Source organism: Anguilla rostrata, chromosome 1 (assembly GCF_018555375.3).
Source record: "Anguilla rostrata isolate EN2019 chromosome 1, ASM1855537v3, whole genome shotgun sequence".
Classification (NCBI taxonomy): Eukaryota; Metazoa; Chordata; class Actinopteri; order Anguilliformes; family Anguillidae; genus Anguilla; species Anguilla rostrata.
This window is the reverse complement of record NC_057933.1, coordinates 11,077,148-11,104,640: the sequence shown is the minus strand read 5'-3', so window position 1 is coordinate 11,104,640 and position 27,493 is coordinate 11,077,148. Positions and strand designations below refer to the sequence as shown.

The window sequence follows — 27,493 nt, the reverse complement described above, 5'->3', positions numbered from 1 at the left end:
GTGCAATCATGGAAGTATCCATTGGGCCCTTTGTAATACTCTTGCAGTCATTCTTCTGTAATAAAAACAAATGATAGCTGATGCTAAAGTATTTATAATATACCCGAAGTATGTTACAGCATGAGAGTGCTTCAGTTCCCTAACCGACTGCAATGTTTAAACACCAAGACAAAACAAAAGTCTAGTTATTGAGTTAAACCAAAAGTGGCAAATCAGAATATGTCAAACATATTAAGAATAAGGTACAACATGTTTCTTTGGGAAAGCACTCTCATGGGGAAGACTCAGTAAGATGAAGGGCTGATTTCCAGGTCCAAAGATTAGTTCTTGTTGAAAAGATAAACTGACCAGACTTGTCAAACCCAGTAGAAAAGGCTGAACAATTCTACACCAGGGTTTGCTCAGTGCCTGCACAGTCAATAGACTGCCATACGAATGTACAATTCTATGTTGGAAAAATGATGCAGCCCATGCAGTAGTGAACCACAAAATGGAGTCTCAGCCATCTTAAATGATTAATTCCTCATAAATCAGTATGTCAGTGATACTAAAATCTGGCTTTCAAGGTCAAAAGCATGGCTGGTTTTCTGTTCGGCCTGATAGTCCAATGATGTCACTGATTGGCCAGAGATTGCACTCGCCTGGTGCTTCAGGTTTAAATCAGTCCCTGATTAGAGGAGATGAATGAAAACCAGGGGCTCATTCCAATTGCTTATTTTATTTGTCCTTGTCTCCTTGGTCCTCGCCTGGATGAGGTCCGCCATTTTCAAGGACGTTCCAACCGGTTAAATGCTCCTTGAAGGAGCTAAGAGGGAGGAGCTAGGAGGCTCCCAATAGATGTTGTGTGAGGAAACACAAGTGCATCCTACGCGGAAGTATTTATTTATTTTTTTCAGAAAGCATGGTGTATAAACGACCAACCTGTGGATCTACCTCTCCCAATCTGGCACATCTTTAAGTGACATGGCTTCAAACTTACGCTTGACTGAATAAGAACATCCAATTTGCTTAATACACGGGTGTATTCCAATTTTTAAAATTTTTTTTTTAACCTTGCTTCCTTTTCCAGCTCCAAAATCAATCCATTAGAGGAACCAAGGAAAGGGAAAAATGGAAACTAGGATACTTCTTTCTCAGGTTTTTCTTCTTCTGAAAATCTTTCCTATGTGGTTCCAAAACATTTCTACTCTCACCTTTATAAAAATTAATCATTCTAATATGAATAATCTGAACCGTTTCGGTTTTCATTAGGCATATTTGAAGACTGAAAGGTTCAAAATGACAAGTGAAAAATGGATTCTAACATTATAGTTCTGAGTATTGTTAAGTACAATTACACGTGCTGCACAGTTTTAGCGTAGGCTACTTGCATAAGCCAGCCATATCACACAATACTGTTCTACCTCGCAAGGAAAAACTTTATTGCATTTCAAGGAGATGCATTGAATAAATGTGGAATAATTCGATGTGATAAGGGCTTGTAACAAAGCAGCTTGAGTTAAAAGAAAAACATTAATCACATATTTTACTATTTTCAAACATTTTGCTGGTCATTCGTTTTTTTATTATTTTTTTACGATTGAATGCATATCTACAACACTTAAAATACAAATATTCTTAGAACACTCCAGTAGTTTATTTATATTCTCGGGCGTGCAGAACAGACCGATCTCTCTAACAGGTAGCACAATGACAGAATGGAAAAGATCTGGGAGGAACGCCCCTCCAGTCTTGTAGTGGGTTCCATCTACTGATTCAATCATCGCCGATTCAGTCTGCCTTTTGCCTTGTCACAGAAACACCCCCTCTCCTATCTCACTCTGTTCGTTTCAGCACAGAACCGGATCCTTCTGATCATACGATTTCGTCCACGACGTTACATGCGAAGAAAAGCAAGGACCGAAACCGAGGAAGGGTTTTTGAGGGTGAAAATCGACCAATGTTTTTGGAAATAATACTTAGACTCACCCATATTTAATTTCCCAGTGGGTGCATTGGCCTGAATTATACAACACAATGGATCTCTCATTTATGGCTGCGCAGGTAGGAAAGCGCATGTTTTATTTCCTTGACATATATCGAATTAGCATAATGTTCTGTTCTTTAACTATCAACTGGTTGGATGTCTATGTTTAACAACTTTTATTTTTAACCCAAAAATGCATGCTAGTGAAATAAAGTTATTATATGGAACAATGTAATACGAAACATAATTTTTTTCTCATTTTATCACATTCTTCTAGTGGAATTCTACATAGCATAATTAAATAATTTAATAAGCATGGCATACGTTATCGCATCGTTACTTTGCAAAATATATGTTATATAGTTGTTATTTTTTGTCCGCGATAATCGTTTTCGCATTGTTCACGTAACGTTCATTAGCTATAGGTTTATGTATCAGTGTTGTGCTTTGTTCATTTTGACGTCTTTACTTAATATTGGGGCTAACTATTATCCGTTTTATTACACATATGCTTAGGCTATTTGTGTCAGTTGGTAAACCCAAAAGCAGTTATAATTTAAGAACGTTATATGCTAGCCTACTTCAAACAGCTTAGTAGGCTACAGGCATTCCTATTTATAAGCCTGCTATGACTAAATAGTTTCGAATCAATAACAGTCCTGACCTACAGATTTGTTACTTAGGCATTGAATGTTGATAGGCTTCTGTATTGCAAGACATCCCAGCCATTTAGTGACACAATCACCTGCTCCTTACCATTGACAAAGACCGTGTATGTTTCACCGTCTTTTGCACGTGTCATAGAGAAGAAGCAACTCGCGTCGCTCCTCTCGAGCTTCACACGGCTAACAGTTGTAGCCGACTATCTTTACTCGTAATATTTAGGAGTTATAGGCATGGAATTAGGTTTACTTGCTGTTCCTTTGCCTTTTCATTGGAATAAAAACCCTGCCATTTGAAAAATAAAATGTCCTCTAGGTGGAGTTACGGATACAGTGGAGTAGGACTAAACTTCATTGGTAGTACAAACTTCAGTTGACAGGGTTGGCTACATTCATAAGAGGATAACTTCTGTTGCAGAGAATAAATGTAAATGTTCTCTGTGTAGCAACGGGTTTGTTATTGACCTTCGTGTTATTTAAAATTCATTATACTGTAAATGACAGTCATTTAAATAGTTTCAGCATATAACCCTTCATTATTTGTTCACAAGTGATGATAAGTGGTGCCTGAAACGTGTTGACAGTGGTGATGGTAATGAAGGTGGTGTGCCTTGGCAGCTGGGTAGCTTATCACCAGTGAGTTAGACGATTCAGTGAACCAATAACTGTTCCTCCTGTTTGTTTGCATTATTCATATTGTAACATGTGCATACCTGTATATTACTGTATTTATGATGACTATACTTCGTAATACACAGTGATTTTCCTGTTTTTCCTTCCTTCCTTTGTTTTTTATGCAATTCTCTTTGGTCTTATAAATGATAACACTTGAACTACACTTGAATAAATGGTAATATTATTGGAATTAATCTGATTTTACTTATGATGACAGCATGAAAGGACCATTTTAATTAGACTTTCATAGGTCAGTACAGTACAATATTACATTCAGGAAAGATCTACAAATTATTATTTATTTTTTTTCAGTTAAGATGAGGCTAAAAATACAATCGGCATGTTACCTTGAAATGGTGTTGTGTGCTGATGGCAGTCTTACACCATTTTCACTAATGAAATCAGTATGCCAAAATCTTTTCGCCTCATCTTATCTGAAAACATTGAATGCGGACACTGAGGAAGGCAATTTTTTAAAATCTGTTCATCTTAAAACACTGAGTACGGATCTTTCCTGATTGTACAATAGTGACTGAATTCCTTTGATCTATGTGCCACTGTTTCTGACCTGGAGGGCTGGAATGAGAGCACAATCCATTTCTATTTAGAATTATAATTAAGTTTTCTGTTTAAAATGCCACTACAGTATACTTTCAATGAGAAATGAAAGTGAGTCTCATCTCCAGTATCATAAAATGTTGCCTGGCTATCAGAGCTTTGGCAGTCATATATCTAGAGCTGTCTTGTGTTCCAAGTCTGGTCATTTTGTATTTGGCATCATTACAAGAACAGTGGGGCCTGACTCCAGGCTGTACGTAATTGTATTTTGAGAAAGCAAAAGAAATGTACTGTAACTAACTGCTGTTAAACACAAATTCATTAAGTTATTGGTATGTATTGGCTCAGGAATAATTTGAATGCAATTTCAATGGGATAATTTTTATAAGGATAGGTGAAACTCAAAGATCTTAGAATCCTGATTAGGTGCTTCCCGCAAATGTGCTCTTGTATTCCCAAGTCTGAATCTTTAGCCACTGTGATTAAATTATTATTGTGTGCTTGAATAATTTTGTTCTTTCGGGAGGAACTGTATCTCAACATTGTATATGCAAAATTGTTCTAGCAACTAAAAATCAGTAAGAATTATGACTCACAAATAGCTGCATTGTACACATTGAGGCCATTTTGATTGTAAGTGGGGAAAATCTCGAAGAAGATATTAAGGATTATTACTGACATTGACATTGCCTAAAGGCCAAAGAAATCAATTATACTCGTGTAATATTTGTGGTGTGTGATTTTATTCACATATTTAGGTATGTGGGGCTTTTGGTTTACTAGTCTGTCGTTAATTAAAACAAGAATTCACACAAGGGATATTTGTTCTCCTGTTCAAAAGAGTACAATTTTAATGAATATTGTGTCATAGATTGTTATAGATTTCATGGAACTATGTGGGTCAGTGTAATACTGAGTGATTTCATTTCACTTTTATCTTCGATTCTGATAATAGTTCAGGACAAGAATGTTTCGACAGGTATTTTAATCCAAATTTATCATAAAAATTTGAGATTTTCTGTTTGAAATTTTGGAATGCACTGTAAATCCAAATGTGTTCATTTTTAATTTAGCTTGACAGATACCAATGAAGATGCTTGCTTAGTTTCACGTGGACATTCAAGCCAGAACATTTCCATTGCTAGCCATGACTAACAAAACCTTTGTGGTGTTCATTAAGGTCAGTTGCTTTGCTTTGCAAGGTTGAATAAAGATCCACATGGCACTTGTGGGAGGTTGTTAAGTGCACGGTTGCAAGCTGTTCTTCTTTAATTTCCAAAATAAGTTAAAGTAACAAAACCAGCTCATGTTGTCCCAAAGGGAAGACATAGCTGTACACTGTGCATCTTGGCTAGTAGTGCTACATGGCTATAATTAGGTTTTGCCTGAATTAGCTGTGAGTGAGCTAGTATTTGTGTGTCATACTTCTCAAAACTCAACTTCTGAAGTTTATACGCACTATTGCTGAACTGTACCATAAGATTTTGCCCCTTTGCTTAATGCAACTGCTGCAGATCTTTCAAATTTTCGTTTTCTGCTTTTACTATTTACAAAGCTATTGTTATTTTAACTATATTTATTTCCCTGGTATGGCAGTTTGCATATAAATTCAATTCCGCCACTTTTTTGAGCATGGTTGTAGCTCCAAGCCTTGCTGGTGTTATGTTGTGAAATAAAAATAATAATAATAAATAAATAAAATAAGCACAGTTCAAAGTAAACATGGAGGCTGTAGCCATGAGCACCGAGACCCAGAGTGCATGCTAAGAGCTTAGCAGGTGGGTGTGGTAATACTGTGAAAAGGCAGAATGAACAGTCTTTCCCACCTCTGGCCATGTTACGCTCAGCGCTGCCGCTGAAAATCTCATTCCCAGAATCCGCTCTGTTATTCCTGGCTCTTGCCAGCTCTCATAACCTCCCTTTTTTTTGCTGCTCCTGGTGACTGCCCATGCTGTGAGCCATTCTGCCTGGCGAGAACCTCACAGGCCTCCTGCAGACCGCGTCCTCTTTAACCCACTCGGTTGATAAGCCGCGACAATGGACGCTGTAAGGGAGCTGAAACATATCCGCGGCTCGAGGAAAGAAAAAAAAACCTGTCGGATGCATTTGCCCCCGATTTCTCATTAACGCCGCGATTCCTCGGGAAGATGCGAGCGGCCGAACTGAGCAGGAAGCGATAGATAATGTTGAGCATTGGGCGTTTCTTAGGCCCTCCGTGCCGTCTGAAACCGTTTCAGCCGGATTATCTGATGAGAAAAGTGACAAGGTGCTGTGTAGGCACTTTAATTCAAATTATATCAGGCTCAAGATACTGTAAAGGGGAGTTCAGTAGTTCATGGATCCGTTTAGGCGTTTTTCATGAAAAGTTTGACTTTAGTGTCGTTTAAAAAAAAAATTATTCCATTACACGTGCAGTTGCTTAGCAGATTGCCTCTACCTCGCAGGATTCAATTGTATTCACACTGTCTGTGCATGGGCTCTGACTCATATAATTTATTTCTCTTTTCATGTCGAGATCTTGTACTTTACATAAGCTACCCAGATTATGGAAAGAATAAACGTATTACCTGTGGAATTTGAGCTCCAGGTTCACATGCAGTTCAAATTTGAAGTGTGCCTTTTTTGAGATAGAGAAGATATCACAAATATGGATTTATTCAAATAAAACTTTCAGGTATTTTTGTATTAAATCCATAAAAGAATGGGTTAAGAGAACCTTTCTGTATGTTAAAGGACCAGTGATGCCTACCCATGGTGTTGGGCACTGCATTGCACATCCTACCAAGACACAGACATAAATGAATTCAGAAAATTAGCAATGCATTTATCCCCCATTAAGAGTAGATTTATAAATCGTAGGTGTAGGCCCCATTCCTCTTTTAAGTAAAAAGAATCAGTAACTAGGCTGAAGGCTTCTTTCTAGAATGTCCTTTGGCTTTGCAAATGGCTCCTGTAACAGGGGAGCAAATAAGGAAGAGCAGAGGAAACAGTTTGAGCCTGAGACTAAGGAGACTATGGCTGTTTTTCCTTCTAAATGCAGTGCACTTTGTGTTTAACTTCAGCCAGTGCCAGTACCAGTGATTTTCAGTGCTTGCACATGATTTTCCCATGCCCCCTTGTGTGTTTAAAAATGGTTGCTTTCTATACAATTGTTGCTTTAAGTGAATGACCTTAGTTCATTATTGTTTAAAATTTAGATTTGATGTAGATTTAATGTGGACTACATTTTTTAAGATTGATTGATTCTTAAGAATCAGCGATAATTTAATACATGTATTAATATTATTATTATTATTATGATTATTATTATTGTCAGCACTTCACATTAAGGGGGAACAGAAATGTTGAGAGAGAAAGAAAATGCTATTTCCAGTCATAACCTTGTATAGGACATGTGCCCACACGCTAACCTGATGATGCACATAAGAGGTTGAGTAGAGGTCATGGTCTCTCAGGCTGTTATGTAAATGAGTGCATCTTCAGAGTGGAAAGCATGGCAGTTGTAGTACAAACAGCGATTCCCCTTCAGCCTGGGCGTGTCACAGTGGTAGTGAGTCATTCACAGGGACCTTGTCGAACCTTTCTGAGCTTCATAGGGCATGCAGCTATGGCCATCCACAGTCACAGTCAGAACAACAAACCCCTAACATCTGTCTGATGTTGAAAACATGCCACATTTTTAGTACTTTTTCATCCGAACCTGTTTTTTGTCAGTGCAATCTCTTGTCTGGTGTCATATCAGATCGAATCAGGTTCTGTGATTTCGTGTTGAATGAAAATTTAAAAACAGGAAGTGAGTTTTTATTACATCCGGGGGTTGAAGTGTAATATTAAGTCTATTTGTTGGTCTGCTGGATGTCCACTATAAGACAATTGAAATAATCTGCCATATTCAGCTCATTTACGCGGGAAAATAGAAAATACAGTGCTGTAAATGTGCTACCTCAGTGTCCTCTTCAGGTCCTGCTGATTATTTCTGACAGCATTCTTTGAAAAAATAGTGGAAGGTTGCATTTCTAAAAGCTCTTTTCTTCTAGACTTCCAAAAAATGAAAGTGTATTTCCATGGAAATCCAACTTAAAGGCCAGTGCCTTTTTCAATGGAAATGTAGGAAAATGGCAGTGCAATTTAAATTTTTTATTGTTGCAATTTTTTGTTGCAGTCTTTTCAGTTTTTGACAGAAAGGGGTCAATCCTAATGCTGATAGTGCCTGACTATGATTTTGCCCTCACCTTAGCATTTTCAGTAGAAAAATGTGTGTTTTTTTTTTTGGCTGCCATATTCATGATCACAACATACTTGGAGAAACCAGGTTTCTTCAGAATGGGTTGTTGATGTTCTTAATGTAAAACCTGCTTTCATTTTAAGACATACGGGTTCTGTTCTTCATTTATAAATGTGTTATATTATCAGGAAAACTGCCAAATCTTATGGCTACAGTGCATAAGTTAACCTCTGTACAATAACCATGATTTATCATCAATTGGGCTGATCAAATGAAGCCAAACTAGTGCTTGGTTACTAAGTGTTAAATAATTATATCTGTAAGTTTTAGTGTTAAATTATTACCTCACGTTCTTCATCCAAAGTATTGATATCTTTATTTGAACTTACTCAGCTGGTAAAGACTTCCTTATTCTTCTTGTGTTTGCAGTTTCCTTCTCCATCCTACCATCCATCTGCTCTTCTGCTTCACCTGGCAGGGGAGTGGTGTATGATCTGCCACTGTCCTTAGCCTACTGGCAGTTATGCATGCAGGGTATTGATAAACTTCTTTCTGATGGGAGCAACTGTTACTATACGTGGCCACTAGGGGGAAATGGTACAAGCTGAGGCAGTTTTCAGCTCCTGTTTTGTGGTATTCTGTCCCGTTTCTGTCAAAGCGCATTATTATGCATGCTCCACTGGTTTCTGATCCCAAATTACCACAGGCCACCCAAACCCTTCCCAGAAATGAGCACTGAGGCTCAGGTGTGTTAGCCAGTTTGGAGTGCCCAGCTGTGGGTGTGCTCTGGTCACATCGGCTTCTCTTGCACTGGCGTCCATATGGGTGGTCTATTCAAACCAGCTGCACAAGTCTGCGATTCAGCACTGAACAGGGCTTCGTTCTGCTGTTGGCCATAATCAGAAGATCACTATATTTGCCGTTTCTCACTGCTGAACTGCCAATGTGCTGATTCAACCTGTTATGTCAGATCCTGAGCAAGTACAGTATTATATATTTCCAGAAATATTCTTTAACAACTTGAGTTCATAAAGTAGCACAGTCACCTCGGATGATTGGATTATAATGATTTTAAAGTGTTTCAGCTCTTGACATTTGCCCAGGCATTCATTTTTTTTCTGCAAAGCAAGAAAAATCTGATATTGCAACGATTTTTGTGTCAGGTTTTCCATGGAATATATGCACTGTTAAATTACTGCATGCTTATGATTCGAGGAAACCTTCATATCCAGTTTTTTCAGTGTGTGTGTCCAAGTGCTTATTGAATGTTACACTGATGTGTTCGGAGTTTCCCGTCTCTGAATGTGTGGTGGCATGTTTTCCACTGATACACAGCCTCCTTCAGGGCTCCTTCATGTTCTGAACAGCAGTGTTTTTTTATTGCTCAGGTGGAACGTGGCCTCAGTCCGCAGCTTTCCACAGGAGAATCAGAAGGACGCTCACAGAGCTTTCACTGAAATGAGATAAGAGTGATGGAATAGAGATGGTAAAGAAAGGTCAAAGTGGGTAAAACACTGAGGAAGGGAATAAAAGAGGGGGGAAAGGGCAGTGCGGCTAAAATCGAAGTCAAAATAAAGACATTTTCATCACAGGCTTGCTTTTTCAATAAAAAAAAAAGATTAAAATTGGAATTCTTAACATATCCATTCTCTGTAGCTATCCGGCTTGAAATAGAAAAAAAGCCACATTTAGTCTTCAAATACACTGTTCCTTTAACTACAGAAGACCTGAAGGGAAGTGTTTTTCTCACATGATACATTTCTTGGATATTTTTTATTTTTTCATCACCTGGCTGTGTCCCACATCGAACACCGTCAGGAAACTAATTATTAAATCTAGTAGGGCAGACACGTCTCCCCTGGGTCCTTGTTATATAAAACATTACACGTTTCAGAAAGAACATCAATGACTCAGCTAACGCATGAAAAGTCCAGCTAAGTTTCCAGCAGTACTGTACGTTGAGGGGGCATAGGGCTTACAGTTCATTTGCTGCGCTCACTTGTGTTCACATTCCGGTGGTTTTAACCGTATGAGTCACAGATGCTGTGTGTAAGATCTCTGTGATTAGAACAACAACCCATTCCCTGTGGAGCATTATTGCTGAGATGCACAAGAAAATTCATTCTCATTAGCTAACTTTAATGACGTCCAGTATAAATAAATAAATAAATAAATACATACATACATATATAAATAAATAAATAAATAAACCATGTGGACCTGATTACATTTTCAGATACCTCAGCACATAAGAAAATCGTCAGTGATATATATATATATATATATGTGTGTGTGTGTGTGTGTGTGTGTGTGTGCTCTGTGGCCCAGTTGATTTTAATTTTGGATAAAGATGGCAAGAGGAAAAGATCTATGTGACTCTCGACAAATGGGTGAGTGCATGTGTGGCATACACAAAGAGAATGGTACAGGCCTGAATACTTGACCCCAACAGTGAGGGTCATTTTTATCCTATGATAAAACATTTCTATGCTGATGTGAGTAGGCTCTTCCAGGATGGCAATGCCCCCATCCACAGGGCACGAGGGTGACTGATGTTATGAAAATAATGTAAATCACATGCTATGGCCTGATCCCAGATCCCAACCAAACTGAACACCTACGGAAGATTTTGGACTGACATGCTAAGACAGCGCTCTCCACCACCATCATTACAACTCCAAATGAAGCCGGAGTGGTGGGTGTCTTGCAGCGCGTCAACCCTCCGGGTGCCCCTCGGTGGAGGTCTTCACAGCAGATGGCTTCTTTGACCTATCTGTTCCAGTTGAGTATTCCCCTAGACACTAGAACCCGTCAGGAAGCCATCAAGCATCTACTGGGTGAGACACCCAGGGGTTTGCCTCTTTCAGTGAGCTGCCTCCATACCTATACCACTCTCATGCATGCGCCCCCCTCCCCCACTTTATTCATAGCTGGTTGGCTATCAAAGGCTCTATTTTTCACCTATTTTGCACCTTTATGGTGTTTTATTTAGGTTTTTCTCTAATTGATTTGTTTAAAGTACTTTTTGAAGGCCGACATAGCTCAGGAGGTGAAAGCGGTTGTCTGGCAGTCGGAGGATTGCCGGTTCGTCCCCCACCCCGGGCGTGTCGCAGTGTCCCTGAGCAAGACACCTAACCCCTAATTGCTCCCCGGGTGCCGTGCTGTAGCTGCCCACTGCTACTAAGTAATTAGGATGGGTTAAATGCAGAGGATGCATTTCACATGTACATGTATATATGCACATGAGAAATAAAGCTTTATTAGCTTCTTTATTCTTTTAACCTTGTTTCTATCTTTTATCATTTTGAGATATTAAGCGTTAAAGGTTGATATTTTGGCCCATGATGCTTTGTTCTGTGTGAAATGCCCCACCATTAGTGTGACATATTTTCTTAGAAGAATGGTGTTCCATCCCTGTAGTAGCGTTCCAGAAACCAGTAGAATCAATGTCATGAGGCATTGAAGCTGATCTGGTGGCTTGTGGAAACCCAACACTATACAAGATACTTTATGTTGGTTTTTCCTTTAATTTGTCTCCCATTTGTGTGTGTGTGTGTGTGTGTGTGTGTGCGCGTGTGTGTGCGCGTGTGTGTGTGTGTGTGTGTTTCAGATTCAAGGAAATCATATCACAATTTGGAATAACAATAATTAGCATTATTGAACATGTGAGCACATTGCATCTAATGAAACCATCTTAAATGAAAATGGTAGTAAATAAATAAATAAATATCCTAATGATGTCTTTAATACTGCTGTTTGTCAATATTGATTGTGCAGAGTTTGTTGATGGCTTGTTGGCTCATTGAGCTCTGTCTTTTCCATCCGACACTAACAGGAGTTCATCAGCTTGTGTTAATAAGATGGGGTTTGACTGTGGCTTCTATATCTATCCACCCGTCAGCCCGATATAATTTCCTGTCATTGTATTAATTAATGGGATTTGGGTGAGACTTTTGCTGTATATGTTCTGCAGCCTTGACCAGTTCATCAAACTTGGGATGTTAATTTAGAATGATATTATGTATTGATTTTCATATTAAAATAATCTATGACCATGAAAATTAAATATTGTAATAATCCAAACTAGGCTCTTTGTCCACGCCCCAAAGGCTCTATATGGCACATGAAGCATACATTTTTTATTAATAATGATTCCCAGACGAGAAAATTCATGCAGGAAAATTAAGATCAATGAATTCTATTATTATTTCATACCAGGTTTTTAAGCTTCCGGACATGAATATTGATTAGATTGAATGCCGTAGAGATGTCTATATGTTTTGTTAATTCACACACGTTCCAGTTCTGATCCACATAATCAATTAGTGATCTCATGATTGGATGATCAAGTAATCAAACATCCAATCTCAACTCTCCTCTCCATTAAATTGGCTGAAAATCCTAAATTCATCATGCGACCTTTTTTAATAATGTTAACATCTTTTATGTTCAGCCATAGACTGCATTTCTAATTCTGCTGTCTCTCTAGGAACAATTTGCTTGTTTTCTACTCTCGCCTCTGTCCTCTTCCTGTGGCTATGTCTGTGAGTGACAAACTTCCGTTCACACAGGCAAGCATTAACAGGATCAACTCTGTAAATATATAATATGCTAGCCGATGTTTGCCATGTAAGGGTATCCTTTGTCCATTACTTTGCATTTTGTACCCTCCATAGTACGTTATAGCCTTGTAATTTTCCCCTGTCTTTTTACTCTTTTATTCTTTTTAATTCTTTTTATTCTTTTGAATTAATCACCATTTATAATGTTTGATAACTTCATGGCACACGGGATTCGATAAGGGCTCCATGACCAATAGCCACACCTCTGCAGTGTTCCTGGTCTCTTTGCTTGAGTTCTTGAACTTCTTGAACTCTGATGCCCGCCAGAACAGAATGTTGTTCTTGAATGACAACAGACAAAGGAGCATCAGAGCTGTAATTCTTCTCAAGTAGTGAAATCAGGAACTAAAATAAGATTCTGTTCATTCCATGACTCCAGTGAATTTATTTTTTATCATGTTTTGACTGCTGAAGGGTATCCGTGTGAAATGGTTTGGACATTTCGACCAGACATTGAATAAAACCCTGGGGTTTTGGTGGAGTACTCCTTTGTATCCCTTTGATGTGAAAAATTGATCAAGCATGGTGTACACCGAGATTACTGAAGATCAGTAAATTATTCACTAATTCGTTTTCTTCCGATAGTTTGTGGAGCCTGTATGCTATTATAGAAGTGCATTCTGCCTGATAGTCTTATGATATAAGTCATATTTTATCTGGAACATGTTTGGAATTACAGCTGTCAGAGTTTGGTAATCTGTTCACCCTACGGTGGCTTGTGCTTCAGTTTAATTTTCTCTCCTCATTTCCCATTCACCTGTGTCCGTCCCAAACGGATTAATCTCAGAGGGAGAGACTATAGACCTTAAGAGTTTTTAAAAGCATGCTGTGAGGATTGGATAAGGAATTGCCCCCCGAGGCAACATTTCATCATGGATATGGCTTTGTGTGTTAGTATGTGCACCTATAACCGTGCTAATGGCCAATGTAACTCACTGTGAAACAAATGCAATGCATAATTTCAGTGCGAACACCAGTTCCATCTGCTCTGATTAATTACACGGTGAGCAGCAGGTGCTTTATTCCCGGCCCTCATTAGAGTTGCAATCGTCTCTGCATCCTCTCCTAGTTTGTGAAGGTTTCTGGCTTTCTTTTATGACTATATTTAGCCTGCGATGAGACGCCACTGTGAATTGAAAATTAAGACTCGCGTGGAAATGATAGATTATTATTTTGCCCCAAGAGACTCCTGGTGTGTTCTTTTAATGAGTTTTCTAATGTACAAACTTAAGTTCTGTTTTTGTTTTTTCCACCACTGGCACAGGAAGAGGCATGTAATGTCTACAGTAGAATCGCTGCATGTTCTTGTCTGCATTGGTCAGCCGCAGAACTGACCCTATAGACTATAGAGCAGTAGTTTTCTTCTTATTGACGGAGAGGTGAGGATTCAGTGCTGTAATGCCTGCATTATGCACCCTGTTCCAGCTCTTGTAAATCTGTCCAGTTCTCACTGGGGGGCAGTACATTGTTTGGAACAGAATGTGTGAAGAAGTGTGACACAAGAATCCATTACTTGTTATTAATGATCGGTGTGGTTGCACGTAGAGTCAATTGTAGCAGGAAGCAGAATGGGAGATGCAGAAGACTGACAGGAGAAAGAATGTAAATTGGTGAGCAAAGAATGCCATTCCAAATCCATGTTAAGGGAGTGATTCACAACTCGTTTCACCCTTCGTACGCATGCAGACCTACACAGAAAGAATAAGCTTTAGTCATGTCTGTGCAGACGCTGACAGCGGTTTGAGAAGCTTTGAGGCGACTGGTGTGATTTATTTATTTATTTTATCATACAACATTCATCACAGACACTGAGAAGATACAGGAGAGAAGTATTGTACATACCCTTCACTGGTCCAGGCAAGACACTTTAAATAATTGAGAGTTGTACATCAAAGAGGCATTCCTTAGTGATTAGTATAACATTTAGTGCTTCCTCCTTCTTTCAGGACAGGTGTCAGAAGAGTTTTATTGCCGGGGAAGAAAAATAGCACCGTAGATATGAGTGACTTCTGAAAAATGGGTGGTAAAAATAGTGAGCGACCTCTTTATCACGGGCGTTCCATTTTCAGCTGTACTTTGTTCTCAGCTCTGCTTAACTTGACACCTCTTGAGTCTGAAAGATTGCCAAGACCTCAGCTGTAGCGCGCGCACAATGCAATGCATCATCCGTGTCATTAATCAAATTTCACCGTGGTTATAGAAACAGTTCTATCGAAAGAGAAACTTGGCCCATGTATAATTAGAAAAAGTAATTTGTTCGCCATGTGCCGCCACAAAGGATATTGGAATATGGGTTCAGAGGGTCTGGGATAATGAAATTTCATATATGACTGATGAGTACTGTTGGATGGGCATGCGCTGTCCAGGAAATGTGGCCATATCTGAGTTGAACTGTATGATAAAACACAGCGGAATTTAGAGACTGGGGTATGCGTTTTCTATTCTTTATCTTTTTCAGAATTCTGAATAGCAATAATAAATGGAGATTTGTCCCAACATGTGATTCAAGATGTATTTGTTCTATGACAGCACCCTGTAACTCTACGGTAGGATACTGTAACTGGCAGAGGGCATAGAGTTAAAGGGTTGCCCCTGTTACAGAGTCAGTGTGAAGCTTCCCCTGGGCCCTGGGCCCTGTGCCTGTGCAGAAGCCTGGGTTTGGAGTGCATGCAGGTGCTTCTGACTGCGCCTGTAGAGCAGGATGCGAGATGACAGAGTTTCCTGATCCCAGAACGCGGGGAGGTGGGGAGGGTGGGGGGGGACCCTCAGCACGTCCCCGCGTTTGATCTCCGCTGCCTGAGGATGATGACGGGGTAGGACTGCCGGAAGGATCGCGCTGAGGGGGTAACTGCAGATCTCACCGCAGGCAGAAGATCTGAGCAGCTCATTAATCCTTGAGAAACTGTCAGGCTGACTACCATGGCGTTGTGGAGTCATACACTCGTCGCCATACTTGTTAAATGTGGTTTGATTTGTAGGAAGTAAAAAATACCTTCAAGGCATGGAATTAGTGTAGAATTAGTAGAAGTAGTGTTGCTAGTTGATGATGATAATGATGATGGTGGGGATGATGAAGTTGCGGATGAGGATGATGATGTTGATTAACTTTATCATCCTTAAAGTAGGAAATATATACAGTGATATACGGAAATATACAGTGTTTAAAATGCAATACAGTAAGAAAATACTGAATGTAGATACATTATCCATAAACCAGCATAGTGTAACACAGAAATGAAAACTGTACAAGCTAATTGCGAATGGGAAATTTGAACTGAAAGGATTTCAGAACTTTAGGTTTAGCAATTCAGAGGCTGACAGGCTGACTTGCAAGAAGAGACCGATAACGTGAAGTAAAGAGGTCAGCAGCTTGCTTTCTACAGAATGAGTGCCTGTGCTATTAATATGATCATTGTGTCTTACTGAATTTAACCAAGTAGGTCGACTGAGAATTCACTTCTCTTTTGTAGTGATGACCCAGGGAATCAATATTGATTGGGGATTGTTTAGCCAATCAATCTTAGAGTGTGATGTGATAGCCAAATGTAGATGGCCTGTTTTTATGCAAATTTGGCCAAGACACCAGGGTATCACCCCGTCTCTTGATTATTAATAACAATAGAGAATTAGGGCCACGGTTATGGACAGCCCCCTCAAGAGCCCAGTACTCTTGTCTCTTTGCCAGGCCTCAGATTTCAATTTGGTCCAGAGGGGAGAGCACCCCCTACTTGCCTGACCGTAGCTGCCTAGTTTTCCCTGGAGGTCCCCTATCCGAGTTCCAACCAATACCACGCCTGTTTAACTTCACCTGTTTGCCATGAGAAGGGCACAGGGTAGAGTGGACACGGTAACCAGTGGACATTATTGCTTCTATCTTTGACCTGATAAACAATTATTCTTTAGAATGTATATTTCAAGATCAGGAATTAAATCATTAAAAGTAATATTGGTTTTCCCCCAAGTGTAAATATCACAATGCAATTCTGATGGGGTTTACTATCAAAATCCATGTGAACTAGCAATGTCATGGTATTGTGATGAATCTCTGAGTAGATTAAATGTGTGGTTTTCTGACGATTCCTCAGGGACAAAGTGACCTTGCACTAGAATGAGGAAATTCTACCAGAGGTGTACCTACACACACCCACACACACACACACGAAAGGCACGCACACACACACACACACACACACACACAGTGTGAGCAGAATGTAAAAAGTCACAGAGCTAGGGTCATACAAACAGAAGAGAATGACTGAGCAGAGGCCAATGTACATTATTTACCATCATGGACATGTGAGAACGATCTTACTGTTGTATGTTGCAAAAATATAACATTCCTTATTGATCCTTTTCGTGGTGCAAAATCCACACAGGCCTTGGTGTTTAAAGAGAACTTCCAAATAAGGACAAGGTGCTTATTATTTGCAAATTGTGACATCACATGTATTTACTGGCAAATGGCAGTCATTAACACATTCAGGAGGCATTTATGTGGGTTTCTCTAACCCTGGTGTGTCTTTTGACAGTCTCCGGCAGCTATCAAGAAGCCCATTATTTATTGCTAAGTGAGAATCCCAGCAACAGGAAGAGAGTGTATTGTGTGCATAAATAGCACTGTGAAAGCAGTAGTGACATCACAGAAGGGCTGGTGGTTCCAGGAAATGGAACACAGTGAAAATCAGGACACAGGGACTGTGTAGAACGGCCACACCCAGCTGCATACACAGTGGGTGATGTACACAGTCTGGAAATACAAAATAAAATGTACACTGTGGCATGCTCCAATATATCATGGGTCTGCCAATAAAAACAAAATGTAACAGAGTGCAATATATTAAATATGTCAATGCATTGCTTGTATATCTGTGGTGTGTTCATTAAACAAAGATAAGTAATGAAATGTATATTTTATCGCTAATATACATATTTGAATTGAGTTGTGTGAAATATATGTATGGAAAATGTGATATCGAGACAAATACACAATGGAATGGGAAAAGACAATGTGTGTGAGAGAAATCTATGCTTGCCTGAGTGTAAAATATACTGTGAACACATGCTTCCCATTTAATCCAGCTATACATTATTAAAATAGTTGCTTGGGTAAATAATTAATGCATTTCTGTGACAGAAAGCGTTTTCTTCAATTTTCAAGCACAGAAAAAATGAAGCTTTTTAAATAATATCATTGTGATATTTTTTAACGGTGGGCTGATGTAATGACAATTTCAGTCCACTGTTTTTTCCCCTGAATTTTCCCACCCGGTTATCATAGCTCCCGGCCTTCCTTAACCTAATACTAGCCAAAGGCTAGCCTTGGCAAATGTTTCTTTTATTAAATTTAGCCCTAGGCTAAAAAAAGACTGTGCTTTCAGGCTGTTCTGAGCGGGCTGGTGATTACAGATGTTGCATGATCAATATTCACGGTCATTGTGTAGAATTTCATACATGGCTCCCACAGACACAGACAATGTGGTGATTATGCTCATCTTTCAACTGCTGATGAATGAATGTAGGCACTAAAAAGGCTGATACAAAGTGAAAAGGTGTCAGAAAAAGAGACCTGCTAGTTTGACAAGGTTTTCAGTATGAGTTTTTTTTTTTTACCTCTTTGATATTGCTACCATGTTTTGGGTTATTTCTGGTATTTTCACTGACAGATCTAAGATAACTCTACTTCTAAGCAGAGCTACAGACGTTGATACTATATTCCGTGTTGTCCCACTTTTTAAAAGCTGGTGTAAAATATGCCTGGATTAAAAAAAGACCTTATCCTGGGTTAAGCTGGAAAAAAAGAAGCTTCAAAAATTCCTCATGAATTACTTGGCTTGGATGGATGGCTTTTTTGTGTGTCATAAATATATTGAATTTCCTCTGGCGAATTATTTTGTGTTTGCATAAATGAGGATGTAGTATGGATACAGTATTAGTCCACATACTTTTAAGGTCAAGTGTGATCACGTAAAACATATTTCAACTCGGAAGGAACTACATATCAAGAAGAGCCTATGGTTAAAGAGGTAATTAGTCATTTGAATTGTAGTTTAAGTAGATTTGAACCAGAGTTAGTTGAGTGGATTAGGCATTTATGCTGACTGATCCGTGACTAATACCTTAATTGAAATGGTAGAAATACTCAGGATGCAACTCAGGATCTGTCTTATCTGTCATTGGCAATAAGGTGGCTTATAAAAATATTTGTTGATCAGTTGAATAACAAAAGCATATTTCCCTTTTAATAACTTTAAATCCCCATTATCTGCTGTCATGATCACTGCTCTTATTACAGTTTCAAATTGCATGCCAACATCCAGTGATGAGATAAATTACACAGGAAATTTGTATTGATCTTATAAAGGCATTGACCTTGGCAAATACAATTTGATCAGGACATTTAAAAGTAATGGAAACACAATAGGAGGCCATAAATCAAATATTCTGGACACAGTGGACAGGGTGTACCACATGGTTCAATTCTGGGACCATCTCTAATTAAAGTAATGAATTACAATTCATTATCGATTTGTCAAAATGTTTCAAGACATAGCAGATGACATTGCACATGAGTATGAAAATGTAGCTTAATTTGAAATGAAGAAGATGAATAGAACATCAGTTAAATGACCCTCATGCTAGTAACACTGCCTTCATATTCATCATGCATTTTACTTGGATGATAAAGGTTGGCGGGATTTTACTGAATGTGAATGAACAGAAAATAGGACATCTGAGTCAAAGAAAATCAAAGGGAGAATATATTACTTTTAACTACTGTGTTTTCTGTCAAAATGAAATGCATTTTCAGAATGTCAGCATATTGTCATACACATACATTAAAGCTTGTGGAACAAATCCTGTACAAAAGGTATGTTTCAAAGCTGTTTCGGCTAATTACCTTGAGACTGTCTTTGCAGCATACATGTGAATTTCTGTAAATCACAAGGTCTGCAAAGCAAGAAAAAAAACACTATGATGGAAATGTAATAATGTCCCTAGAATAAAGTATTGCTCATTATGGTAATTTCTAAGCATTGTAATAACTAATTCTTCTTTTATGTTCCCCAAAATATTACCACTATAGAAAGTTCATGAACTGAAACGTCACCATCAACACTTAAACCATTGAGAATGGAAATATTTGATGAAAACAGGTTATGATAATCTAGCACAGAGAACATCCCAAGGCTGTCTGCTTGAGCTGCATGACATTGGCAAGCTGTTCCACACATTCACAAGTGACAACTCTGTATAAAAATGTCCCTATATCAGTGTGAAATGTACTTTGAACTACTACCTACCTCCTTGTTCTGCTGACAGAATTAAACCTGAAAACCTAGTTGACTTTGTTAATTGCTTTTGTGTAATCTATAAACCTCAATCAAATATCCCCTTTGTCTCCTTTTACAGGCCATTAAATGTCTAAAACTTTTTTTAATGTTAACAAGTAGCTGACCTTGTACACCAATTAAAAGTTACTTGTTTTAAAACATCACAAATTAATCATTAGTGTTTAGACAGGTCTTTACTTTTCTCATCTACTGTAGAATACATTTAGTTACAGTTCCTTGTCAACTTCTTTATACTTCTATACTTCTCTTATTCATTGGCACTGAAAACCTAACACAGTACTTTAAATGTGGTCTGACGTACAATAGGCATTGTATAACATCAATATTATCTCCTTTGATCTACACTGAATACATTTTGTTATATTTTCCAGCATCCTTATGCCTTATTTTGTTACTACAGCTTGAAAGAGGATAACTGCATAAAATTGTACTGCGCTGTAGATAGCACACCTAATAATGAGCAAAACTTTTTGCTGCACTCAGCAGAATAACGCTAATTATTTTCCAGATGAAAGCAGCTCATGTTCTCAGTTCACATTCTTGATCTAATCTGTGGTGAAAGTACACATATTTATATTTAATCAAGGAGGCCTACTGTGTACTGTGTCTTTGAGTGAACTTATCTTCTTTATGTGGTACTGTAACTTTTCTTGTCAGATTAGAAATTGAGTTCTGACATCTGCATATTCAGCAAGGTGTCTAAAGAATACTGAAAATGTGTCAGTTTTGCACATCTGTGTTTATTCCCATCCTTGTTTGAAAAAGAAGGTGAATCTGCCAGAGGGTGTCGGAACTTTTGGCTTGCTAGAGTTTTCCTGTCATACAAGGTCTCATGGATGAGCGCACTTCTGACACGCTGGCGTCCGCAAGTGTCGGAAGTCAGCCACCGAAACAAGCAGTCGTCAGGATGCACATGTAACTGCACCACTCTCACACAGGCTCACGCAACCTCTCCGTCTCACATGTCACCGCAGGGCTTTTGAGTGTACCCCTTCCTTTTCCCAGGGTATTTCTCAGACTCTCTCATCTGGTCAGAATGGAAAATGATCACTTATCTATACGCATGAATATACGCTATATTTTAATATTTTAATGTGCTTTGATCTCGGCCAAAAGCCTCACGCAGATGGCAACAGCTGGTAGTCCCAGTTATGCGCTGCGGTGGTAACGAAAAAAAAGAACAGTATTTTGAGACTTGAAATTGCTTTTTTAATGTTAACAAGTAGCTGACCTTGTACACCAATTAAAAATTACTTGTTTTAAAACATCACAAATGAATCATCAGTGTTTAGACTAATAAAATAATAAAACAAGAAAATCACAAGTTAATTTATCCCAAGGGTACTTTAACTCCTTATTCACTTCAAGTGAATGTGAATCACACTAATGATTCACATTCACTTTCCATTGAACATTCAACCAAATTGGAATTTGTTCGCGAACAAATTCAAGATCATTTGTACAATATACTTGCTATGTATGGACAAAAACTATTTTGCTTTCACACTCAGACTTTGTTTGCTTTCTTTTATATAACAAGCAAGTTAAGTCTTCTGGAGGAAAAAAAAAATTCAGCATAGTTATGAGGGAAGATAGAGAATAAACACCTTATTAGCTGTGCTCTTTCTGTTCACAGTGAACTGAACTATCCTTCTATTCAGATTAAGCAGTTGAATGAAGTAATTATGAAAGTGCCCAACAGTACAGTCGGTCTCTGGAGGGACACAAAGTCAATAAAACTGAAGTCGGAAGGTAAAAGAATAAAAGGTATGTGGCTGAAGTTGCAGCCCATTAGGCTGAAGGTAAATGCTGTGGTACATTATGAATTCTGTGCCATGCTCAAACAGATTTATGGTAAGGCGGGTTGTTATTGATATGGCCCCCGTGCACTGAGTAAAAACAGTACATTTTACATTCTCTGCCTGTGTGGAATCTGTGTTTGCATGCATCTCAGGAAAGCCATTTCACAGTTTCACAATTCAATTACTGGCAACAAGAGGCTATGGGGTCTTTAAGCCATTATTGCAGAAACATGAACACATTTATAATGGGTAGCCTGCTGACAAGCGTTCATACATCTGTGTACGTGCACTTGTTTGCATGTGTGTGTATGTGTGTGTGTGTGCGTGTATATGCACACACATGCGTGACTATGTCCAGTGTTCGATGTCACTTTTTTTTTAAAGCAGATTACATGGGTGGAATGGGAAATCTTAAACTGCCGTCTCAGATCACGTACCTGGATTGTTGTACTCCAGAGACACTGAACCAGCACTGCTCCCAGCTCTACATTTCCAGTGGTTTGCAATAACTGTTTGTGAGCGAAGACTTCAGTACTGAGATGCTGGGGATGTTCACACTATGATTTGTGTCATTCTGTTCAGTACAGTTACACAGCTTACTTTTTTTGTGTAACCAGTGATGGCATAATGAGAATATCTGTGTGTGTGTGCGTGTGCGTGTGTGTGTGTGTGTGTGTGCTTGTGTGTATGATGTTTGTGCAGTCTGTGTGCGTGTGGGAACATGTGCATGTTCTTTTGTGGCTGGGATATTACTTCAAGTCCACAGAACAGCTAAGAGTAAATTCCATCTTAGTGTTGTGAGCTGACAGTAGGGTGACTGCAGTTTGTGGAGGCACCACCCTCTTGCTATAAGGATAATGGTTACCAATTTTTGAATGGGATTCTGTTTCGCCTTTAGGGAAGATACTCTCGAAAATTAATTTCACTTCTATCTATAGGTAACAATATAGGTAACTATATGATGATATGTTATCGTATCCATGGGTGGTGCATGCAACTAAAAAAATAAAAATCATTCCTTGGTGCAGTAACTTACCCCATGGTCTGGAATTGAACCCCAACTGTGCCAGTGTTGCCTGTGGCCTGGAATGAGGCGAGATACAAGGGAGGGAGGGTGTAATGTGGCACGTAGGGAGGGAGGGTGTAAGTCAGCAGAATATTCTCTGGCTCCCGCACCAGTCTTCCAGTGCAGTAACCATGCAGCACAACTGGTTAGCAGCTAGCCACATCATTTTTGGAGGACATACATACTAATATTTGCCTTGCAGCAAGATGCTTTTGATTGGAGAAATAAATTAAAGATATAGCACAGCTGGCGATGGTTTTGGATATCTTCATTTGATTTTTAAAGGCTACAATCATCCTGGTTTCTAACCTTTAAAAAAATCAATTGAAGATATCAAAAAATTCTCCTTCTGTGCTGCATGTTCAATTTATTATCTCCATGAACTGATTTGTAAGAAAGAGTAATGCAAAAGGGTAATGTTTTCAGATGTCAAATTTGCAATACTGTTCTTTGCTGTGAGAACATGGTGACGAAGGCACAGTCCATTGATTGTCTGGAAGAATTACGTCAGTGACTGCAACAGACAAAGCCTGTCTGTAGATGAGTAACTCGAAACATTCTGAAGTCCCCTTTCCCATCTTCTGCAAGAATAATGCTAATACAATGAGATCCTGAGCTAAGCTACTTAGAGTAAATCAATGTGGCCAAAAAAAATATACACGTTCTTGCTTCCAGTAAATGAGAAAGATTTTCCTTCACAGTGAGGTGTTAATGTGCAAGATAAAGATCGCAGTGCTCTCATTAACGTTAGAGTGAAAGATCGGCATCCATCCAATTCTTTAGCCCGAAGAGAGTCCTTGTGTCTGCCTGAATAATCTCAAGAGGATTGGGGAGGGGGGAGGAGGCTTCACAGGTTGCTGCCCCTGTACATTGCTGCATTGATGCCTGCCATGTGAGCAATAGCAGCTCAGCCAGCTTTGTCATTGTTTGTCAAAAGGGAGCAAAGGTTTAAAATTCCGGCTTTTAAGCTTTTTCAGAGAGTAGAATGGAAGTGTTCTTTTACATAGCTCTCAGGTATTGTATATTTTATCATTGTTGAGAAAAGAGGGTCTGTTCATCCAATGAACTTGAAAGGGCATTGGTCAGCCCCCTTCTGTGTCTTACAGTAAGTACAGTTCATAGGAGTGGATGGATGGTTCTGCTCTGGTGAAGATTCTTCTAAATGGTTTAATTGTCTTAAGCAATAAATCACTCTAATGTCCCATATTTGAAATATTCATGCGTGTTAATTAAGCCCTACTTCCCACAGCTTATGTTGTAAATCATGGCAGAAGTTTGAAACCTCCTTCCCAATATTGGAAAATGGAATTGGAAACTTAAAAGAGGCAGGAGGGAAAACTTGGGGAAAAAATTCATGACTACAGTAATAGGCACAAGGAGCCTTATGCATGTAGTGGTATCTACTTCTATCTTTGTATTTTTTTTAAGGCTTATAAGAAAGAGTACACAGCTAGCTAATCTCCTGCCATCTCCTTTCCCCAGTATGGTCCATTACTGATAAATGTGTTAGAGGGATAGTTCACTATCTCATGTTCTTTTGATATCATTGCAGGTTTTAGAGTATCTTTTGAATTGGCCAAAGGTGTTTTTTTGTGTATGTTGAAGGCTACTGTAGATATTTATTGAATTTTCTGATGACATGCCAGCATTGCAATAGCTGATATAAGGGCAGTTGCAGGTTTTATGTGTAGGCCCACATGGTGGAAAAGGTGCTCATCCCCTTCCCATGAACTCCCTTGTCCTGACAAGCAATCGCACCCGTGTCCTCCTCTTCCGCCAGATCCCGGTCATGACGGGCGCCTTCATGGACTCGCCGAACGACGACTACAGCGGCGACCATTCGCTCTTCAACTCCTCGGCCAGCGTGCACGCGGCCGCCGTCACCTTGCAGGGCCAGCAGGACGAGGCGCAGCCCATGTCCAGAGACGCCATCTGGCTCTGGATCGCCATCATCGCCACCATCGGGAACATCGTGGTCGTGGGCGTGGTGTACGCGTTCACTTTCTGATAGTCCGCTGCCGTGGTTTGCCTTTGACTTCAGACACTGGGGGATGCCACCAACTCTCTTTGTTAAAGAAAAGGTCCAGCAGAACACAGGGATTCAGAGCGACAGCAATTCATTGCATGGTAAAATTGTAATCGGTTATTTTAATTGTGTATTTATTTATATATCATTTACTGTATCCCACCATCCACCCAGTACATTTCTTCATAGTTTATCTAATGTTGTTAAAGAAATCTAGAGATTTTTTATTTTTTATTTCTTTTTATTTATGAGTTTAGAAATTAGGTGCAGCTGAAAACCTACTGGTAATGTGGACCAACAAATCATTCCTAGACATGAGAGCAGCATTCAAGAGGGTGCTGTCTACCTACTGGGGAAAAGTGCAATGGATTGTTTGTTGTAAAAAAGAAAAAATGAAATTTGGTATAATTTCTGCATTACTTACTACTTAGCCATGTGACATATTTCAAATACTAAAACTTACTGCCAAAGGGAGGTAATCTGTGATGTAATTACAGATGTATACATATTCAATTTATAAAATGTAAATAGTGAAAAACAACAGATATAGAACAGCTTTAAATGTACAGTCGTAGTCCACTCTGCAGTCAAGGTTTTTAGATTTTGTCCAATTCACTAGTTATACCATCTGTTTCTTATAATATGGGGCCAGCATTGATTAGTAAAAGAGACAATCATTGACTGCAACACTATTCAGTGTACAAATGTGTTCATTCAATGCCATAATATAATTGGCAGAGTCCTTTTCAGTGCAAGTGTCTTTTTTATATGATATGTTGTATTTTTTAAATTTTATTTCCAGCTGTCTTGCTCAAGACCTTCCAGTCAAAAGTGAATGTGCTTTTAGCACTACACAATAAATGCTACGATATCAGAGGAACCTTTGAAGGCAGCAAATGTATGAATGCCCTTCATTTGACAATCTACCATTATTTATGGCTACATAAGTATTATTCATTAGTTGGAAATAACTTAAATTGCTCATTTTCAAAAGATGAATTCATTTTTTAAGCGTGTTGAAAATAATTTGCATAGTAATTTCCTTATCCTTGTATTGATTTTATTGAAACTTAAGAACTGAAACTTTCAGTAAAATAGTTTTATTCAGCTGTGTAGGCCAGAATGATTCTATTCAATTTTGAAATGTATTCAATATCACAATAATTTATATGTGTAATTACACCAGAGACACAAGCAGGCAGTGTTATGTTGTTGCTATATATACTGTAGATTTGAAATAACTGTTTACACTAGTAAAACTAGACTGGCTAACTGTATATATTCATTCTTCAAAGGAAAACAGTGAAACTTGTTTGTATTTTGTGGTGTTTTGAGTGGCATCACTTAATAGTAATGTTCTTTTTTATTACAGAAAGAGGAAACATTGTTGGTTAGATGTTTATTATACATGTGATGTCTGTAGACATTTTCAAGACCATAATTCTGGGGGTATAATAAAGTACTACATAGTTCAGTATGATCACATCATTATTATTCCATTTCATTTTGAAGATCAAGCAGAGGTTCTGTTTGGTGATACAGGACCATGGTTCTGAAAATACTTTAATCCCTTACAGATATGGAATATCCTGCAACATATTGTAAATATGTGGACTTTTGTTGAATATGTGGAAAATATAAATATATTTCACTACAGTGTATTTAAAAATTATATTTTACAATACTTGGAATTGACAATAATTTGTGTATTTGCCTATATATTGTTAATTATAGCAATATCTCGGTAGCTTATTTAATTTTAATATACTTTGATTATAGTCCAGTTCTGTAAGGCCTAGCATGTGAATGGTTAAGATCAGGCGTTTTTGGAACAGTTGTCTGACAGAATCTGATCCAGTTCTTCAATAATGGGAGGGACTTCCCCTCATCTTCCTCCTACAGCACAACCAGACGAAGAACTTTTTGAGTGTCGTCCGACTTTGAGGCTAACTTCCTTTTAATCGCAGCTTGGTTTTTACTGTGCTGCTTTGGCCACATGTTCCGGCTGTGGCTGATTACTGAAGATGGCGTATCTCCCGAGAGAGATTGATGCAGGAGCATAAGGCGCCATCGCTCACCCTGACATGGTCGCAGATTGCACATCCAACTCCTGAATGCAGCCAATTGACGTTCTCTCTCTTCGCCAACGACCCAGACCTGTGAAAAGTCACCTCGTTTACTTTCCTCTCTAACACATTTCACTGCTCAGTCTTCTCTCTGTTGGTATTCGTATCATAGCTTCGATGGTAACTGCCTTTCCTCAGTACCTTTTCATTATCGTCGTTAATTTGATTCATGTTTAGCGTCATTTAGTTTTTGATCAATATATGGTACAATTTGAGCACCGGGTTCACGTTTAAAGCACCATCCATTCTGTATTAATCTTACATCTTATATGGGTCTACAGTGCTTCCTTGAATCTACATTCTCTACTGTACATAAAGTGTTTAATTTCCCTGGGCCTGGAATAAAGTAGAGTGCACAAGTGGGACTGCTTATTGTACAGTGTAGTTTGAAGTGATGCAAGTTAGCTCACTTT

At 38.8% G+C, this 27,493-nt stretch overlaps 2 protein-coding genes across 2 annotated transcripts in view; both read left to right on the top strand.

The window, feature by feature from the left end:
- The window catches only part of LOC135247936 (B2 bradykinin receptor-like), a 119,832-nt gene that overhangs the window by 68,502 nt on the left and 23,837 nt on the right, over nt 1–27,493 (top strand). The window lies entirely within an intron of this gene.
- On the top strand, nt 1,742–26,428 carry LOC135247926 (uncharacterized protein C14orf132). The gene is made up of 2 exons (XM_064321914.1): nt 1,742–2,043; nt 24,709–26,428. Exons 1-2 carry the CDS (start codon nt 2,017–2,019, stop codon nt 24,934–24,936), a joined length of 255 nt encoding a protein of 84 aa, XP_064177984.1. The 5' UTR covers nt 1,742–2,016; the 3' UTR covers nt 24,937–26,428.